The sequence below is a fragment of the Pan troglodytes genome, chromosome 11 (genome assembly GCF_028858775.2).
Source record: "Pan troglodytes isolate AG18354 chromosome 11, NHGRI_mPanTro3-v2.0_pri, whole genome shotgun sequence".
NCBI classification, from domain to species: Eukaryota; Metazoa; Chordata; class Mammalia; order Primates; family Hominidae; genus Pan; species Pan troglodytes.
This window is the reverse complement of record NC_072409.2, coordinates 17,064,146-17,077,698: the sequence shown is the minus strand read 5'-3', so window position 1 is coordinate 17,077,698 and position 13,553 is coordinate 17,064,146. Positions and strand designations below refer to the sequence as shown.

General features: G+C 41.4%; 1 protein-coding gene and 1 long non-coding RNA gene across 4 annotated transcripts in view; one reads left to right on the top strand and one right to left on the bottom strand.

The window, feature by feature from the left end:
* Window positions 1-7,573, bottom strand: part of STOM (stomatin) — a 31,707-nt gene extending 24,134 nt beyond the window's left edge. For 2 of the 3 annotated variants that reach the window (XM_063788399.1, XM_009457211.5), the window contains exon 1: window positions 7,278-7,450. Coding sequence is in view for 2 of the 3 variants with exons in the window: in XM_009457211.5 (XP_009455486.1) it covers window positions 7,278-7,338 (61 nt within the window). In the remaining variant the exon portion in view is untranslated. Of the gene's footprint in view, window positions 1-7,277 lie in introns of all 3 variants that reach the window. The other variant, XM_520232.8, reaches the window with a different exon arrangement.
* Window positions 7,554-13,553, top strand: part of LOC129136051 (uncharacterized) — a 164,256-nt gene continuing 158,256 nt past the window's right edge. The window contains exons 1-2 of the long non-coding RNA NR_187188.1: window positions 7,554-7,975; window positions 12,389-12,483. This is a non-coding gene — a long non-coding RNA (uncharacterized LOC129136051). The remainder of the gene's footprint in view (window positions 7,976-12,388; window positions 12,484-13,553) is intronic.

Genomic DNA, 13,553 nt, shown 5'->3' with positions numbered 1-13,553 from the left:
ACACTTTTTTCCTTCTGCCTTCACAGAGTGCAAATAAAACACTTCATGTTGTAAATTGATGAGAGCAGTCCTGCCTGGGTGGGGCAAGACAGAAAGGCTGGAAGTTTACTCTCAAAAACACATGCTATTCAGTTGCAGCAGCACTTTTTAGGGGTAACAGTAGGTCAAATTGAAAAGTCTTGGCAATTTTTGAACTTTCTTCTTAAAAACATATGTATTCAGGATTAAGTGTTACTTTTGGCCACTATGATTCTTCATCAGTGATTCTTTGTCAGGATTGGCAAACTTTTCCTGTAAAGAACCAGGAACTAAATATTTTGGGCTTTGCAGTCTGTTGCAACTACTCAACTCTACTTTTGCAGTGCAAAAGAAGCCATAGATAGTACCTACATAAACGGCACAGATGTTCCAATAAAACTTATGGACACAAATCTGAATTTCACATAATTTTCATGTGTAATGAAAAAGTATTCTTTTGTCTTTTTAAAATCATTTAAAAATATAAGAGCTATTTCATAACTTGTGGGACATACAGAAACAGAGTCAGCTAGATTTGGACAATGGGCTGTTACACGCTGTTCCTGTTTTATGTCAGCCAACTATTTATTTGAGGAGGAAGACTTGCATAAATTAAATAATGCATTTGATCTTTCTTCCAGCTATTCAAATAAGGGTACATTTCCCAGCTTCTCAGTTTCTCTCTTTTGCTTATTTTGAAGCAAGGCCTTTATAAGGCCTGATAAACAAAAACTCCTGGTGAAAATAAGCAAAAGGGCAGGTAGAGTAAGTGAATATAAATTCCTCTTCAATTAATCAAATTTTTACTATAACAAAGTTTTTCAAATGACTGGAATTTTAGGAGAAAAAGACAAAGAAGGGAAAGACATAACAGAAGCGAAGGAAAATAAGAGAAATAGGAGGAGTAAAAATGGGAGAAACAAAAATGAAGACAGAATTCTACAAAGAGAGATAGATTAAAAAAGCTAGAAGTGAGAAAGAGGCAGAGTTTACCACATGGTAGCGTCTCGATAAATATATGTTAAAAAATGATAGTGTTTCATTAGAGATCAAAACTTGCAGTTCATTTAAGGCAGAAGATTTCAAAGCAAACAAGCACACACACATTATAGCCTGCCTTTCAAATTAGTATTTTAATTAGGCACGGCTTAGTTGTTCGAATGCCCTTATCCTTAAATCTCTAGAGAAGAAATTATTCTTGGGGCTAGAGTAGCTACAGGCCAGATGGTATCAAGTTAAAAACCATGAGTGAAGACTGTAACTTTTCCTCCCTATTAAAATCCATCTATAGTTATAAATGCTAGACCAAAAGAACCGATACTGATGAAGCACTATGTGGTTTGAATTACAAAGCTTAAAATGTGTTTACTATGAAATACTAAGGAAAACAAATGGACTAATACTTCTAAGAAAGATTTGCAATAACAGTTATTCTTTGCTTAGCTCAAAAAGAATAAGGAAAGTAAATAAGCATAAATGTCTTATTTCCTAAATATTTTAAGGATTTTCTGTAGTTTTCCTGCATTCTAATGTTTCAGGCCATACAACAGGAAAAACATAGGTAAGAGCAACAGCAATAATTTTAAATTTAGACCTCTCAGTCTAAAATAATGCTGCAATAGCCCTTTACCCTTTTAAAACAACATTTATCACACTTGTAATTATTCTATTCAGTTGTGTGTCTTCATGAGATCTTGGTTTTATGAAAACAGTATAGCATAATAGGTTCACACATAGCTCTGCCACTTACTAGCTGTGTGATCTTGAGAAAATACCTTATTATTCAACTGTGCCTCAGTCTACCCATTTAAACATAGGGCTAATAAGACTACCTCCTCAGGTTAGTGTGATGAGTAAATAAGCTAATATGGAAGATACTTAGTGTACATAACAGGTACTCAAAAAACATTTGTTAAATAGTTGCTGGATGAGTTGAGTGTGTTGTTTTTTTGGGGGAAAAGAAAAAAAAAAGACTGCCTCTCACATAAGACAAACTGAAACAGCAGACAGGATCCTGGGACACAGTACAGAACCATCTCCTGCCCCAAGTAGTTGTCAACTGCTTTCCTCAAGTATTTTCTTTTTTAAAAAAAAAATCAGACCTTTTCCAAACATAAGGTTAGAGAATTCAGGAAAGCAGAAGAATGGGCTGAACATGGCCCATGTCTGGAAGCACCAAAACATTTATGTTCAGGAAAATTGGAGAGAAAAACAATTTCATAATGGGTATTAAGTTAATTAAATTTCATCTAGGCCTGAAATACATGAAAACAGAACAAAAATCCTCCCACTTTTTAGGTTTTTTTTTTTTTCCAGCTCTTTTACTTGGACATCTTAAAATTATTCACAATTAAGTTTTTCTCATATAAGTCTTTGGAGGGTAACATCGTTTTCATTTAAAAATGGGAAATGGAAGCAGAAGAAAACTAGATGATAAAGTTCTCAGTTCTTCACTGTGATTAACAGCTAAGCAGTGGCTAAAAGCTTGCATTTTTGGTTAGATTCCAAATCTACCACTAAATTTTCTTATCAGTAAAATGGGGAAAAGAACAGTATTTATTTCACTCAGTTGTTGTGGAGATAAAATGAGAAAATATATAAAGGGCTTGACACTTAGGAAGTATTCAACAAGCAGTAGCCATTATTATTACCACAACTTTAAGATTACTATTGATAAGTTTAGAGGAAGAAACTTTTTATGAAGTGAATTACCTTTTGGGGTCTGGGCACTATGGAGAAAATATCAATTAACAATCTGCTTGGGGACTCTATCTCTGGAGGAGAAACAGACTACACTTGGGGCAGTAAGTCAGAGTTCTAAATGTTCTTGGACCATCCTTCATACAAATCTCTTAAGTGATGGTAGGGTGATCTCAACCTAAATCTTTTAATTCTAAATTCCACTCTCATTTCACTATATTCTACTACCTTACCATAGTGCTCACTTTAACTGGACCACAAGTTCAGTATAGTTTTCATTGTCTGAGACTTTAGGACTTTATTGGTTGTATCTTCAAGGATAATCTTCTGAAATGTGAGGCCAAATGCTTGGAGTTCAAGTTTCTTTACTAGTCCCAGCAGACAGAGAAAGATTAAAAAAGAATGTAGCAACAAGTGTGTGTCAATAGAAAATTATTTTAATTAAAATGATCTATTTTAATTATCAACAAGTGTGTGTCGATAGAAAATTATCTATTGACACACACTTCCTTCTTTCTACTAACCATGACCTCTAACTTCTCTTTCCATGCTTTAATAAATAAAAGGAGATTTCTTATTAAGGACAATATATTATCTTGGCAATTATAATCCTTTTATTGATAATATAAACCCAGACAAATAGTCTATCTGTAATAATATATAATAAACATAATGGCCATGCCCTAAAATCAACAGCTTAAGTTATAACAAACTTAATAAAATAAATGGTAAACAGAAAAACTGCTCCACCAACATAAGGCTAAGGCAAACACTTAACAATGTTATTTACTCCAGGGGGATTTTTATCTCCCTGCCTGCTTCCTTTTTCTTTGAACAAATGTTTTTGTATACCTACTATGTACTTGATACTGGGCTACTACAGTGAAGAAGGACACAATCTCTGTTTTCAAAAGTGTGGTCTAAAGGCCAGGCTTGGTAGCTCATGCCTGTTGTCCCAGCACTCTGGGAGGGTAAAGTGGGATCGCTTGAGTCCAGGAGTTCGAGACCAGCCTGGGCAACATAGTGAGACCCTGAGTTAAAAAAAAAAAAAAAATTAGCTGGGTGTGGTGGTGCATACCTGTAGTCCCAGCTACTCGAGGGGCTGAGGTGGGAGGATCACTTGAGGCTACAGTGAGCTATGACTGCACCATTGCACTGCAGCCTGGGCAACAGAGCAAGACCCTGTCTCAAAAAGAAAAAGTGTAGTTTAATTATGGGAGGGGAGGGGACAGATGAGTCAAACTGACAAATATGTTATGTAATAAACATTATGATAGAGATATGCACAGGATACCAGGCAGACGCAGGGAAAGGGTATTCACTTTTTTTGTAGTTACAATAGTTTTCAGGAAATTGCTTTTCCATGCCTTCTTAAAAAAACTGATTTTGAATTCCATCTGTATCACTTTATCAACATCTTTTTTTTCCCTCAAAGATGACTAGGAATCAGTGACTGTCTTTTACTACGTAAAATTTATACCATCAAATGGCACCAAAAATCTATTTAATCATGAATAAATATGCCAGTTTTGTAGACTTGGTCTTCCATAAGTTAATTTATGACTACTGATGGAATAACTCAGATTAATTATTGAAGAAGTTACAAAGTTCTCTCCAATCTGATTGGCTATAACAACTGAAATAAACAATCAGTCTCCCAAAGGGTTTTATTTGTTGACATGGCTCTTAATTACAGTGATACATTCTTTGCAATTACTTGCATTATTTCATTACAAAGTGAATGCATTGCCTTTAAGAAAAACTAGTCTTGCCCTAGGCCTGGTGCTATTTACCTACCTAGGACTAATTCTCAGTAAAGACAAAGAGGCAGAGTTTAGGCTTTTAAAATTCCACTGCTTCTTTCACAAGCAGCCTTCTGGAAGTCATCACTGAAGCTGTGTTCCTCCAGGCTTTTTTTGTTTATTGTCTCTCAACTTAAGTAAAGTACTGAAGTTAGACAAGGTTCTACATTTTGGTATCCATCTCTGGGATAGGGAAAATGATTCAGAAAATCAGATAGCCGGGGTTTGAAACAGGGCTGAAAATTTTAGAAACTGTGATTTTACCATGTGAGCCTCAGTATCCTTATTGTGAAATGGTGAATAATGACTTTTTCCTTGTAGAGTTGTTACAGAATGCAATTAGATAATGTTTGTAAAGCACTTAAACTGTCTTTTGGCACAGGGAAAGCATTCAATAACCTCTATTTAATAAATTCCAGCAATACCTTTCCTAGTAGCGTCAAATTTCCTAGGTTTACATTAAAAAAACACAGACTATGCAAAATTTTATTTGTATGTCTAATTTTTGAGAGGAAGTGGTGGTTTTCATTAGATCTTGAAAGATTTCTGTCTAAACAGTAGTTAAGTGTAGAACCAAGGAAAAAAACTGGAAGTTAAAAACTCATCTATGACCACTTGTCTGTAAATAAACATTAAGTACAAAGATCATGTTGATTCTCAAAGAACTCCAAGTAGATTTGCCACTGCAGTTTCCCACCAGGAGGTCAGCGTATTGAGGAATACATGCTAATACCCACCTTTTTATCTAGGAAAAGACAACTAACTATCGAAGAGGCAGTTACCACCCATTTTTTCCCTATTCAAGTTTTAGAATCAGTCAAATCTAGATTTAAATACGAACTAAGTGACTTTAAGTAATTTAACTTCTTTGACTATCAGTTTCATCAAGTATAATATGGGGATAAGAATACCTACCACATCATCTGTTGTGAAGATTCAATAAAATAATATATACATAAAATACGTGGCACTGGGCCGGGCGCGGTGGCTCACGCCTGTAATCCCAGCACTTTGGGAGGCCGAGGCGGGCGGATCACGAGGTCAGGAGATCGAGACCATCCTAGCTAACACGGTGAAACCCCGTTTCCACTAAAAATAGAAAAAATTAGCCGGGCGTGGTGGCGGGCGCCTGTAGTCCCAGCTACTCGGGAGGCTGAGGCAGGAGAATGGCGTGAACCCAGGAGGCGGAGCTTGCAGTGAGCTGAGATCGGGCCACTGCACTCCAGCCTGGGCGAAAGAGCAAGACTCCGTCTCAAAAAAAAAAAAAAAAAAAAAAAAAACGTGGCACTGGGGGGGTCGCGGTGGCTCATGCCTGTAATCCCAGCACTTTGGGAGGCCGAGGCGTGTGGATCACTTGAGGTCAGGAGTTTGAGACCAGCCTGACCAACATGGTGAAACCCTGTCTCTACAAAAAATACAATATCAGCTGGGCATGGTGGTGCACGCCTGTAATCCCAGCTACTTGGGAGGATGAGGCAGGAGAATCACTTGAACTCGGGAGGCGGAGGTTGCTGTGAGCGGAGATCACACTCCAACCTGGGCAAGAAAAGCGAAACTCCGTCTCAAAAAAAAAAAAAAGTGATACAGAGCCTGACCTATTTAGTTTCAATTTTTGTTGTTGTGGTTGCTATTATTCTCATCAACTCCTCCCTGTTACACTCTCCATTTGGGAAGATAATCCTGCAACGTTATTAGTAGACAAAAAGTGAGGAATAAAGATTTCTGTAATTCCTTTGATGCTCCTGGGAAGGAACTGAACACAGGGATCCCTGGACAAGGGAAATGGAACTTATAGCTAAGATGCTGTGGATAAAGCTGGCTTTACAAATAATCAGAATAGATGACTCCAATGTCATGTTCTTTGCAGGGTCCTGGAAAGGACCACCCAGCCCTCTAAATTGCTTTCGCTGCCCTCCTGCCTGAAATTCCAGCTTTAGAAACACTGTAATTCCTCTGGATCACTAAGAGCTCCTGAGTGGGTACCAGGACTCCTGAGAGGTCCACCATCTCTCTTTATTGGAACCCCCTCCCCAGAGTACCAGTTCCTCCACAGGGGAACGAGACTGAGCCACTTACAGCTCCTGCCTTGAAGACTGGGAAGGGAGGGTGGGGGTGAGGGTGGGAGAACTCAGGGTTCCTGGCGAGGAACAAAAGCCGGGAAGGAGAGTTCTCCAAAACGCAGAGGAAAGCGGAGGGGGAAAAATGGGGCAGAAAGTGGAGCTAGAAAGAGAGGTAAGAAGAAAGCCAGAGAGACTTCTTCCTTCTGCAAATCGGTCTAAATTTCGGGAGGTGGGATTGGGGGAGGAGGGGGTTCACCCTGGGGCCGGGCCAGGGCTGGGTGGAGGAGGCGGCCTTCGAGAGAGTGAGTCGGGAAAGAAGGGGAGTGGGCAAAGGGTGAGATGTGGGGTCCCGGTCCCCGCCTCGCTGGCTGCCAGTTCCCTCTGCGTTTCCTAGTCCGCGTGCGTGACACGAGATAGTGCAGCGCTGGCATGGGGCCTGGCATCTGGCGGCCGCGAGATAACCAGAGCCCGTGCGATGGGAAACGTGCCGTTGGCAGCCCGCCACCCCTCCATCGTGACCTCAGTCTGCCAAACAGGGTTCGTGATGCTCAGTTTACTAGGGAGGAGCCGCGGCTTTGAGATCTCGCCCAGCCCGAAGCAGCGGAGACTGGCCAGGAGCCTGGCTGTCAGACCTCGGAGCGCACGCTGCGGGCGGGGGCTCGGTCCACGGGGGAGGGTCAGGGGACGCGGGACTCACCCTTGAAGGAATCGGGGAGCCGCTGGGCTTCGGAGTCCCGTGTGTGCCGCTTCTCGGCCATGCTGCCCGAGACTCAGTCGCACTCCCCCGTCCTCGTTGCCAAACCCGGAGCCGCCGGGAATGCCCTGAGGAGCCAGAGGCACAAGACCCAGATTGCCGCCCCGCCCCCAATCGAGGTCCCGCCCTCGTGAGAGTTGGCCAATCAACGCCCAGGATCGAGGAGGACCCACCTCCCAATCCCCGCCCTCCTGTCCCTCCACAGCGCGACTGCTTCGCAGTCACTTCCCGCTAGTTCTGTGGGCTGAGGGGCGTGGCCTGAGGGGCGTGGCCTGAGGGGCGAGAGCCCCCAAGGCTGTGGGTATGAGGCCGGGGCCCTGCACCGGAAGGGAGGGCGGAAGCCACGGGACGTGGAGCAGATGGTGAGGATAGTGGGGAAGGTAGCCGCAGAGGATGACCCGAGGCAAAAGTGCAAGTGAGGAAAAGTCGCCTTGCCGGGCAGAGGTACCGGACCAAGGCGCCTCCTCTGGGCTGAGGAGTTAGAGGGAAGAAAATGGCGCCCTGTCATGAGGGCGCGAGGTCCGAGTTGAGGGGAGAAGACTGAGGGGCACAGAAGTGGCCGAAGTGAGGGCGCTGAGGTCAGCCTGAGCTGAGAGGGCCGGCAGATCACGCCGCAGCCGAAGTGAACGAACTCGAGTGAGGTGTGTTAAGAAAATCAAAATGTATAAATTTGGAAAAGGAGAGGAGGCCGGGCGCGGTGGCTCACGCCTGTAATCCCAGCACGTTGGAAGGCCGAGGCGGGTAGATCACCTGAGGTCAGAAGTTCGAGACCAGCCTGGCCAACATGCTGAAACCCCGTCTCTGCTAAAAATACAAAAATTAGCCGGGCGTGTGGCGCGCGCCTGTAATCCCAGCTACTTGGGAGGCTGAGGCAGGAGAATCGCTTGAACTTGGGAGGCGGAGGTTGCAGTGAGCCGAGATGGCCTGGGTGACAGAGCGAGACTCCGTCTCAAAAAAACAAAACAAAAAACAAAAAACAGGAGAGGAGACTTTATTTCTTGTAAGGGGTTACAGCCTGCAAGGTGGCCATTCCGCAGGCTGGAGAATGGCCAGGACCAGAGACAGGCATTTCGTTGGAGGAGGGGTTGGAGTAGCGGCTTTATGCTGAACAGCTTGGGTAGACATGCATATTCAGCAGGTGACAGGAGGAGCTATGAATATTCATGAGGGTGGTCCTGACGCATGCCCATTGAGCAAACATGCATGTAACATACAACCCATGTTCATTTTGGAGTGAAGAGTTACCAATTAAATGTTAAATGCCTGGCCTGCATGGTGATGTCCCCATCTCTACAAAAAGTAAAAAAAAAAATAGCCAGGTGGGGTGGTGTGTGCTTGGGGTCCCAACTAGTCAGGAGGCTGGGGCGGGAGGATCACTTGAGCCCAAGAGGTGGAGGCTGCAGTGATGTATGATCAGATCACTGCACTCCAGCCTGATGGACTCTAAAAAATAATAACAATACATGTATTACAGTTAGACCCCATGCGTCAAAAGGTCTTTTCAGGACAGGAAGGTGTGCAAGTATGCAGTCTGTGTAAACTAGCCAGAGCCAGTCCATGGTCGGTAGTTTTCCTATGAGGAGAAAGTTACTGAAATCAGCCTCTTGTCCAATTAAAGCTGTAGTGATGGCTGGTGGAATAGGGGTTCCATTAGGCCCCACCTATGGAGCTGCAAATTGTTTTAATATTGCTTATCTCAAGGCCAGTGCTTGTTAAGCTGCTAGAGAAAGAGAACAACCTTGTGGCAGTTAGAACACAGTTTATTCTCTAAGTGAAGGGATGTGTGCCTTAACCTTTGCCTGGCATGACCTTAGGTATAATTTGTTTATAATTTGGTATCTTATTGTCACAAACAGTCTGTTCTGTCAGTCTTATGATCTGTGTTTTAACGTTAATGCTGGTCAGCTGTTGTGTCTAAACTCCAATACGATGAAGTTATAATGAGGCGAGTCTGACCTTCTGTCCTGTCATTGGCTGGGAACTCAGTTTTAAAGTTTTCTGGAGTCCCCTTGGCCGCAAGGGAGTCCATTCAGTCGGTGGGGTCATTTATTCAAACAAAATCTTCTTGGAGCATCTTCCATGTGGCAGAGAGTGTGCTAAGGGCCTCGTGGAGTTTACCTTATACTCTAGTGGGGAGATGGGCCACAAACAAGTAATTGAATCATTACACATGGTGAAGGGAGCTGTGAAAGGAGTGGAATATTTGGAGAACAGCAAAGGTTAGGACAGGGGAACACCTCTGTAAGGAAGGGGCTTTGAGATGTCGCCTGAGAAATGAGAAGGCGCCAGCCTGGGGAAGGGGAATAAGCGGTGCAGGAGGTGGGAAAGGGTATCCCAGGTAGAGGGAAAAGCATGTGCAAGGGCATTCCCAACCTCAGGCCTTCTCTTGGGTTGTGGCTGAAGACCTCACATTTGGAAAGTAGGCTGTGTTTGCATTAGACTTGTTCTATTGCACAATGTTCAAAGTATGTTAATGTACACAAGGTGCACTTATAAAAACATTCAATTTTGAAATAAGTACAGATTCACAGGAATTTGCAACAACAGTACAGAGAGGTCACATGTCCCCTTTACCCAGTTTCCCCCAATAGTTATGTCTTACTTGAGTATCAAAACCAGGAAATTGACAGTGGCACAAAATGTATTTATAGTTCTGTGCCATTTTAACATGTGTAGATTGATATAACCACAGTAATTGATACAGAACTATTCCATTACCACAAAGATCTCCCTCAGGAGGAGCACTTTTTTCTTCTATTTTAATGTGCTCAATATTTGGCTGTGTACTACCCAACACCATGTGGCGCTTAGGTCATATGAAATGGTAGACTTTCTCTCTGATTTTACAGCTCTGGAGCTTTGTGACTATCAGGACGGAAACTGGAGCAGACACAACAGGTGTTAAGAGAGGCATTAAGATGATCTTTGCTTGCAGGAACAGGCTCCAGTGTGTGATCAAAACCTGACTCAGAGCTTGCAGTTGACTTTTAGTCAAATACTGGCCAAGAACTGTTTGTATTCCTGGGATGGAGTGCAGCTTGTGCAGTCACTTTGTTAGCCTTCTGGAGAAGATAAGGAGGGGAGTACAGTAATTTAATGATCCCTTCTCTCTAAATCATCCTTGAGAAAGTCCATAGCTTCATTTTTCCATTCTGTAACGAATAAGCCCTGGAGACATAAACTTCCCGTTTATCCTGTCATTCCCAGGAAAGAGGAGCAAATACACAAGAAACTAATTAAACCCTTCAGTAGAGGAGGCCTTGATTACAAATTGCATATTGTGAAAAAGGATTTAGGTTTCATTTTTGTTGGAAAGGAAAATGGTATTTCAAAATGAATTTAATATGTGTACCCCTATCAGTTACCTAAGCCCAAGTCTCAAGACAATCTTAACAGTGTAGTGTCCCTTCTGGAGAATTAGAAGCGTCTCCCTTTGGGGCAAAGACTTTGGTAAACACTTCTTGGCTCTGGTTTCAGATTGCATCAGTTCTAAAACTAATTCCTGGCCCTAAACTAAGAACAAGCTTTGACTTGATTTTTAAACTGCTTTTAGAATAGAGTTTCCAATTTTTTATTTAAATATGCTTACTCTCACTTGCCCATGAAATTGGTGTATTCTGGCTTTCTCGTGCATATTCTGTTATAAATGTATTGATTAAATGTACTTTAAAAATCAATTTCTCACTCTTAAGATTAGAAAAAAACAAATATTAGTACATCCCTTTCTCCTTTTGGAGGATTTTTAATCTTAAATTTTCTCCCAGTAATGATTAGAAGTTAGAATGATTTTTTTTAAAGAACATTATGGCCAGGCGCAGTGGCTCGTGCCTGTATCCCAGAACTTTGGGAAGCCGAGGTAGGCAGATCACTTGAGGTCAGGAGTTTGAGACCAGCCTGGGCAACATGGTAAAACCCCGCCTCTACTGAAAATACAAAAAATTAGCCGGGCATGGTGGCGCATGCTTGTAATCCCAGCTACTTGGGAGGCTGAGGCAGGAGAATTGCTTGAACTCGGGAGGCGGAGGTTGCAGTGAGCGGAGATCATGCCACTGCACTCCAGCTTAGGCAACAGAGTGAGATTCCATCTCAAAAAATAAAATAAAATAAAATAAATAAATAAAAAACATTATGCTTTTTAAATGGAGACATATAAAATTGTGAGTACTTTGAAGAGAGAATTTCTTATCACCTCTAACAAAACTGCTATTACAATTTTGGTGAATTTTTCCTCTAGTTGTTATTTGAAGGATACTTATATATAGTTTGAAAATCAGAGTAGATGTTCCATATTTCCTTTATTTTTTATTTTTATTTTTTATTTTTTAGATGGAATGTTGCTCTGTCACCCAGGCGGGAGTGCAATGGCATGATCTCGACTCACTGCAACCTCTGCCTCCTGGGTTCAAGCAATTCTCCGGCCTCAGCCTCCCGAGTAGCTGGGACTACAGGCACCTGCCACCACGCCTGGCTAATTTTTTGTATTTTTAGTAGAGACGGGGTTTCACTGTGTTAGCCAGGATGGTCTCGATCTCCTGACCTCGTGATCCACCTGCCTTGGCCTCCCAAAGTGCTGGGATTACTGGCGTGAGCCACCACGCCTGGCCGTTCCATATTTCCTTTATGTTTTATTTTGCTGTTATTTGCCTAGCATATTCAAGGTACCAAATTAAGTATTGATTGATGGTAATAGTGATAACATTAAGACTTAGAGATCAGGTTAAAGACAGATATGCACCATGAATCCGTAATTGAATAAGACAGAAGGAAATTTAATTAGCCTTTTTCCTGTGTCCATAGCAGTGCTTTAATAAGAACAACAGAAAAGTCTTTTTTTTTTCCTTTAAATTGCTAATCCAGGATGTTTTCGATGCCTTTATGGAAGTCAGCTAACTAAATACCTTGAGAGAACAGCAATACCATCAAATTACATCTGTCTGTGACATTTTCTCTAGGATGGGACTAACAAATTTGATCTGTTTTTTTTTAATATGTATTAATTCACACTTATTGCATTACAACAAGGTTTTTATCTTCTTAGCTCTTCTCTTTTTCAGGAAATTACTCCAGGATTTGAATCATCACAAGAGATTCACCAGAGGATTTTATACACTTGGGCTGTGGCAGCAGACTAATTACACCACAGCACTAGGTAAGATACCGGGAGTCCGGATCCTCAGGACTTATGAAAATAAAAAGCATTACTGTAATATTAGTGCTATTTATTGGAGTTATCTATGAAAAGAATCTTATTAATCTGCTTTTTTATTAGCTCACTTAGCAAATATTTATTGCATACCAACTATGTGCCAGGCATTGTTCCAGGTGTTTGGGCCACGTCAGGGACCAAAAAAGACCAAAATTCCTGTCCTCGTGGATCTCACATTCTAGTATTCCTTTCCACATGCATTAGCTTGCTAGGGTTTCCATAACAAAATATGACAGACTGGGTAGCTTAAACAACAGGAATTAAATTTTTTTTTTTTTTTTTTTTACACTTCTAGAGGCTAGAAGTCCAAGATCAAGATGTTAGCAGGGTTGGTTTCTCCTAAGGACCATGAAGGAAGGATCTGTTCCAGGCCTCTGTCTTTGACTTGTAGATAAATGTCTTCTTCCTGTGTCTTCACATTGTTTTTTGTTTGTGTGTCTGTGTCCAAATTTCTTCTTCTTAGAAGGATACCAGTCATATTCAATTAGAGTCCATCCTAATGACTTCATTTTAACTTAATTACCTCTTTAAAGATCCTTTATCCCAAGATAGTCACATGCTGAGATATATGGTGTTAGGACTTCAACATGTGAATTTTGGGGGAACACAGCCCATAATATCACATATGATTACTGTGTATCCACATCTTTGTGTTGTCTGTGTTCTCCTATCCACATCCCTGAGATATCCAAAGCCATTTATGTTTACTTGCAAAATGTGTCCAGTGACCTGTAATTATGAGTGATTACTTTTCTAGGTATGACTTATTATTTTGAAAGTTTTACTTTTTAATTGACATATAATAGAGGTATAAATTTTCAGGGCACATGTGATTATTAAATACATTTGTATAATTTGTAAAGGTCAAATCAGTGTAATTGGGATATATATCACCTTGTTTGTTTTTTATTTATGTTAGAAACATTTGAATTATTCTCTTTTCGCTATTTTGAAATATACAAGACATAATTTAATTTTAAGCTATACTAAAAAGTTCTTGGTTAGGAAGGATT